The 7,377-nt window shown below is 33.8% G+C and overlaps 1 protein-coding gene across 1 annotated transcript; it reads left to right on the top strand.

Moving 5' to 3' along the window:
• Window positions 1-5,094: 5,094 nt before the first annotated feature.
• LOC111891843 (uncharacterized) lies at window positions 5,095-6,289 on the top strand. Its single transcript, XM_023887906.3, has 3 exons — window positions 5,095-5,357; window positions 5,468-5,797; window positions 5,890-6,289. Exons 1-3 carry the CDS (start codon window positions 5,238-5,240, stop codon window positions 6,115-6,117), a joined length of 678 nt encoding a protein of 225 aa, XP_023743674.1. The 5' UTR covers window positions 5,095-5,237; the 3' UTR covers window positions 6,118-6,289.
• The last annotated feature ends 1,088 nt before the right edge of the window (window positions 6,290-7,377 follow it).

Below are 7,377 nucleotides of genomic sequence, written 5' to 3'. Positions count from 1 at the left end.
GTTGTGCATGGTCCTTTTGGGTTGCCTTCACCAAAGCAACATGATAAGATGACTTATGAATTAAGAGGTTATTATGATTTATTAATATGTTATATGAATAATATATTAAAAGATAAATCATATAGTTTAATTAATATTAGACAAGAATTAACTAAGAATTAATTTTGTGGCTAAAAGAGATTAATTAAATAAAGGGGAATGGAACTGTCAATTGTGTGATAGTTGATTTGGGCTGAGAATCCTTTGGGATTAAGGGGTGGACGAAAATAGAGTGGGAGCCCATCTAATTTTCATCCAAGGCCTCATTCTGGAAGATTCTTTGGACTGTTTAAAGGCCTAAGCTATCCAATTAGGGTTTTGACCGAAACCATAGCAGCATAAGTATAAATAGACCCCTTAGGCTTCATAAATCGGCTAACCATATTCCTAAGAGTGCAAGAGTCGAATTCTAGAGCCTCCAACCTCTCTCCAAGATCATCCTCTTGCTATTGGTGTTTGTAAGCCATTAGAGGAGTGACATTTGTGACTCTAAGCTCCAAGGACAAAAGATTCAAGCTTCCAAGAAAAGGTAATCATCTAGATCTGCTTTTTTATGTTAATTTTGAATTATACTCACTAGATCTAGGGTTTGCAAGACTTGGATGAATGCATGTATAATAGATAAACCTATATCCAAGCATTAGGGTTTGCATGAGCACATAGGATGTTCTGTTGGCTCAAACCCATCAGTTCTTTTGTCCCTAAAAATCTCATTGTTGTGCATGTTTGATTTTGGACATTTTGGGTTGTCCTTCTAGACCCTAGGAAGGGTCCTTAGTCATAAAAATGAGGTCCCAATGACCAGAAGTGTCTCATGTATTTGGAAAAAGGGTCTTAATGGATTAAGACCTTGTATTAAGAGCTTATGGACATGTAAATTCATAAAGTTGGAGACTTTATGACTCTAGGGTGCATTTGGACCATGGATCTGTAATTTGGGTTTAAGTGCTTAAGTCATTAAGCACTTAATGGAATTTTGGATCTGCGAGGGTACACCTCGCGTAGGGATGAGTACGCCCCGCGTACTTGGTCAGCCACCCTGATGGTGGTTAATGCGAGGTTCATGTACGCCCTGTCTACCTCCGGTGTACGCCCAATGTACGTCGTATATGGGCTTTTGAGTTTGGGCTTCGGGTTTTGGGCCACCTTTTGGGATTGTATGGCTTGGGCCCTCATTGGACTTTGTGAGCATGAGTGTTTTGGGCCGGTTGGAAAATTGCACCTTAGGATAAGGCTCAATAAGGGGTTGGGCCCAATTTGGAAAATTGTGCCAATTATGAGTCTTGAAGTAATTTAGGCCTTTTGGATCAAAATTTGGACATTAGGCCTTGGCCCAATTGGGGAAGGGTAAAGTGTACATTTGCCCTAAGTTTGGATCTTTAGTCAATGATGGTAATCTAATTGCTAATTGTATGTTTGTTTTTGTGATAGTTTAGGATTTTCATGAGCCAGCAGTCGGAGTGTAACACCCATAAAAATTCAAGCCAATTTAAAACTTAAAAAAACATTTAAAACCATTAATTATTACAATTTGTTTTCAAAATAGTTTAAACATCAGAGTATCCCCAAAATCAAATCATGAAAATATAAGGAGGTGTGCGATCACGCCTTCGCCTTCCCGCGATCATCAGAAATACCTGAAACAATAATTGATAAATGTAAGCTCGAAGGCTTGGTGAGTTACCCCCAAAATACCAAGGACATACATATATAACCATATCATATAAACAAACACAACATGCATAATAATCCATCAGCCTGACTGGACCGCCTCGCAGGCCTTCAGCCTATCTGGACCGCTCTCCGCACCTTCGGCACATTTGGACCGCCTCGCAGGGCCTACAGCTTATCCAGACCGCTCGACGGGCCTTCGGCCTGACTAGTATACCCTAACCGGGTCTATAGTCTATTCGGTCCGTCTTGGGTATCTTGGCCTACAAAACAAAGCAGGACCTGCCTCAACCCATTCCCCAAAACCAACAAACATGTGCACATACATATCATACGCTAGCTAGCAAGTATATATAGCCATACAGATCTAACAGATCACTAATCATGGCAACCATCCTATAACCAGGATATCGATCTAACCGGTCACTAACATAACAACCATCCTATAACCAGGATACTGATCTAACTGATCTCTAACATAGCAACCATCCTATAACCAGGATATTGATCTAACGGATCACTAAGTGTTTGGCAAGATTGGTCCCTAAAGTTATGTATGTTTGTTCCTCTTTTTTTGTCAATTTTTTTTTGTCACTTTTGGTCCTCTAACTTATGTTGCTTTTAAAAAACTACTTACAACATTGACCCTTCACCTTTATGTTTTTGTTCACAAACAACTCTTTCACTTTGGTTTGAATTTTTCATAACTCTCCCATTTTATTACATATTATTAGTATTTAGTCTTTTGGCAGAAATGGTCCTCATTATTATTATTATTATTATTATTATTAGACAAAATTACACGATTGGTCCCCGTGGTTTACCAAATTTAACACATTGAGGACAACGATGGAAACAGAAATCACTCTTTTACTCCTAATCCGACTTTTTTTTATTACCATAAAGCCACCCACCAGCTGCCACCACCATCGCCGCCAAAATTACATAAATGGTCCATATGGTTTACCCGTCGTCACAAATTCAGTCCCTACTACCTTAAAAGACCAAATTACCCTCACATTAACGGACAAACAACAACGGTCTATATTTTATGGATTGGTTTTCCAGCCGCTGCCATACATGACAATAAAGTTCAATTTGTGAGACAATTTCTTTATTTTCCTCATTTATTGCAAGAAGTAATGATTTAGATTTCTTTATTTATGTAATTAGATGACATTGTTTATCTTCGTTTACTAGATTATCTCAATGCAATTCAACATGCTACTTTACTTTACAAAAAAATACCTTCCGACCCCGGCAACGCCGGAGAATCTTTTCTAGTTTATGTATTAATATAATGATTACATTGGTTAATCTTAAATAGAAAACTTAAATTTAAATATCAAATTAAAAAAATCATCAAAAATATTTTTTTGAAAAAAGGTAGTATCTTAAGTATATAAAAATAATAAAAGTTTAAATATAATGTTACATATCAAAACTAAATCAAGATGTCAAAATTTACAGGCAACCTACAAATAAATTTCATTGAATTGATATGATCACAAAAATATTCATCTAAATTGATTAGCTATTAATAGTTCAATATTGCTATAAACCAAAAAAATAAATTTATTTTTATTTTCATCTATAACTTAACGTGTAGTGATTAATCAGAGGATCTGGTTTTAGTATGTATCTATTTTATCATATATTTAAGATAATTAAAATATGTTATAACAAATTAGTATAAAAAACCATTATCTCTATAATAACAATGGTACAGTTATTTTTAATTTTATATATATATATATATATATATATATATATATATATATATATATATATATATATATATATATATATATATATTATTTTATTATGTTTAATATTTTTGTCATAATTTTAAATTTTTAATTAACAAAGTTTTAATCATGCGCAACGTAGGAATCGCAAAAAAAAAAACCCCAACTCGACAGGGAAACTCGAAACCTGATTATTTCGGGTCGGGTAACGGGTCGTTGTCGAGTTTCTTATCGGGTTCGGGGCAGGGAGTGTGTTATCCTCACCCCGACCCGACCCGACCCGTCCCGTGTATATATATATATATATATATATATATATATATATATATATATATATATGTTAATTGCACACATTCAAGGATAAAATATTTACTGTGGACAATCTATTTTAGTTATTAACAATCTGGTGTGAATGATCATTTGTTATGTTTTGACGTATTACACTAAAATTAAATCAAATAATTTTTAATATAATGTCGAGTTAATTTTATTAAAGTGATTCATCATATTTTTAATTTAAAAGGGAGGCTAGAACACGTATTTTTTATAAGACATCGGGGTACCCTAAAACAAAATAAAAATTTCGTTATGAATTGTTGTAAATCCAATAAGATACCCGAAACCTGACAGAAAAACCCGAACCCAACAGGGCGCCCCGATAAGATACCCGAAAGATATCGGGACGGATTTGGAAAACCATGTCCCGTCCCGAACCCGCCCCATTGTCATTCCTAGCGCAACGTACGAGTATTCATATAGTTACACATAATTAGGGTATTTATAATCCATTGAATTCAAGTTCAAGGGATCGACATATCATCAATTAAACACATATTTAATCATTTATTCTTTCTATTAAATCATTCAGTAATCATTCAACTTTATTATATTTCATCATCCATACTCCATTCAACCTATATTCAATCATAATCATCATCTCATTCAACTCCTATAATACTTATATTGTGGAGGCTCTCAAGGATCTTATCATCACTCATAATATATTATTAATAAAATATTTATTTATAGAATCAAATACAAACAGATGAGAGCAGAATCACCAAATGTTTATATATAAATATGTCAAAAAGTGCTTGAATATTTGAGCAAGAATTATTATTTTATGATATAACCCTTTTGTGGCTATTAATAACCCTTTTTCCATAAACTAAACCAAAATAAATACTAATGGACATTTTATGGAAATAATCATTTTTTGGCTATTGATAAAAAAAAAATAAAAGGCTTATATTAAAAAGTACTTATTTATAGAATAAAAGTGAGAATTAGATACAAACGGGTGAGAATAGAATAATTAGAATCACCAAATGTTTATATATAAGTTTTTCACAAAGATGCTAGAATATTTGAGCGAAATTAAATTATTCTTTTAGCCATTAATGTTTGTATATATAAGTCTGTCAAAAAGGTGCTTGAATATTTGAGTGAGATTATTCTTTCGGCCATTTTTGGGGTTGAAATCTGATTCCATCTTCCACTTTGAAAAAGAAAAGCAAACACATGACTCATGACATATGAACATGATGAGTGATGACGAAAGAAAGGCGACGTCACTTGTAATTACATCGTTCCTTCATCTTCTTCCCCTTGACAACGACATGCCAGATGCCTCCTTTTTCTGCTGGCTTTCCCTTTTCAAACCTACATGGTAATGAAAACACACACACACACACCCCTCCATTTATGGTATTATATATATAACTTAGTTCAAACTTCAAAATATTATTTGTTATTCGCAACTTTGTATGAGATTTTACCATGGAAAGGGGCAACATGAAGAAACCAGAAAGGAAAGTAACAGAAAAGATCAGAAGGAACCAAATGAAGTTTCTCTATTCCCGTCTCTTCTCTCTCATCCCTCCCCATCTCATCTCCAAGGTTTTAATCACTTGAATTGCTTCTGCTTCTTATTCACGTCTTCATATCTCATCAATTCGTTTTGTTCGTTAATCTGAAACCGATTATAACTTCTTCTTTTTTGGATTCAGGGAGGTGACCAAGTGTCGGATCGAGTGGATCGAACGATTGAGTACATTCAAAGCTTGAAATCCAGCTTGGAGATGAGCCAGATCAGGAAGGAACAGTTGTCGAGTACAAAGAAGAGATCACACGAGAGCACGAATAGCAACAAATACAAATCAATTGATATTCAGATCCACGAAATGAGTCCAGATCTTGATGTTGTTTTGATAACAGGATTGACTACTCAATCGGATTTTTATGACGTTGTCCGGTTACTTGATCAGTATAGCAGTGAGGTAGCCCTCGCAAATTTTTCGAGCTCCGGCCATTCTACCTTCCATATCCGCCACAAAAAGGTGAATCCCGTTACCATAAACCCTGATTTCTTCTACTTGATCTGCTTTTATCATCGTTGTTTCTAAAATAGTTGATTTGATTGTGGATATAGATTGAAACAGAGGAAATGTCTCAGAGACTCATGATTTTACTCCAAGGATACTCGAACGTAAAGGAATTGGAGAATGACCAAGGATTCTCGAACGAACTGGAATTGGGGAATGATTATGCATCATCTTGCGATCAATTGGAATCGAATTTGAATATATGGGATTTTGATTTCCAATCGAATGTATGGGGATGGGAATTAGAGGGATTGCCAATGAGTATCACAAGTTAAGAGAATACATACCGGAAGTACCCTGTATTTAATTTTTTTTTTTTTTTTTTTTTATAGTTTTAGCTTATCGGATAATAGATTAATATGACGTATTTCTTTTTTCTAATTTATGTGGCGAACAGTTTCAGTTGTATTTGTTTTTTAAAAAAATAAACATAGTACAATGTTGACTTTTGAATCCATAAGAAAAAAAAAATGAGTTATTAACTAAAAAAAATCTATCATGGGAGACCCATTATACACAAAAGCCCAATTTAATGTATTTAACAAAAAACACCCATGAATCACGTGCAATCATTCTTGCGAATTAGCGATATCACATTTTCAAATATTAAGCTCCCTAATTAATGTCTTGCGACTTGCGAGTATTTTTTATTTCTTACAAAACTATTTTATGTTCAATCATTTAAGTACTCGCGAGAGTCACTTAATTTTATGATTATGAACATATGGTTTGAGTTGTAAGACGTATAATGTCTCAAATTACATGGTTTTTCATAGGTTGGTGTATCATTTGTTTGCTATTGGATAACAATGAATAAACTATATGTTGAACGTGCATCTCATATGGACATTTAGAATGTTGGCAACAATACGTTGACTTTTTCAGAAACCACATCCTCCAAAATAACTTCATTATCTAAACTCTCTGAAAATCCAATCCTCAAGCTTTTCACAAATCAAGGATGATAAGATTTCACCCAACACACATAAATCTCCTGTGTATAAATATCTAAGCCAATGAACCCACAACACATATCCATGAATGCTAGGAAAAAACACGATTGAAAAAAGATGGCTACCACATCCAACTATTTAGAATGTTATCCAGCTTATTATAAGAGATAGTGCAACCATTTCTTACCATATCTGAGTGGAAAAACCCAATGGTTTGACGATTTTAAAGCATCAATCATGTACAAACATCAACATCAACCTTTGTACCATTTCTAGTGGAGAAACCTACTAGTTTGGTGATGTTAAAGGCTTAAAGCACCAATCATATACAAACATCAACCTTTGTACCTTGGGTAAACGCAATGGTTTATGATGTTAAAGCACCAAACAATCAAACATCAATCTCTGTAGGCTTGATAATGAGTTCATTACAAAGTGGCCAATTTTACACTTAAATATAGGTAATAAGAAATGAACATGCATAATAAGTCCATCTTCTTAATATGGAAAATGGTAATTTTCAAGACCAGCAAACAACTACTAAGAAACATAATAATTAAAAAAAAAAAAACAAAACAAAAG

Source organism: Lactuca sativa, chromosome 3, assembly GCF_002870075.4.
Source record: "Lactuca sativa cultivar Salinas chromosome 3, Lsat_Salinas_v11, whole genome shotgun sequence".
Lineage (NCBI taxonomy): Eukaryota > Viridiplantae > Streptophyta > Magnoliopsida > Asterales > Asteraceae > Lactuca > Lactuca sativa.
The sequence above is the reverse complement of the archived record's forward strand: the minus strand, read 5'-3'. Positions and strand labels throughout refer to the sequence as shown.

What these genes read in the sequence shown, in the direction of transcription:
- LOC111891843 (XM_023887906.3), top strand. Translation starts at nt 5,238, where the DNA reads ATGGAAAGGGGCAACATGAAGAAACCAGAAAGGAAAGTAACAGAAAAG. An exon ending in CTCCCCATCTCATCTCCAAG is followed by an intron (nt 5,358 to 5,467) that starts GTTTTAATCACT and finishes TTTTGGATTCAG; the next exon opens with GGAGGTGACCAAGTGTCGGA. An exon ending in TCCATATCCGCCACAAAAAG is followed by an intron (nt 5,798 to 5,889) that starts GTGAATCCCGTT and finishes TTGTGGATATAG; the next exon opens with ATTGAAACAGAGGAAATGTC.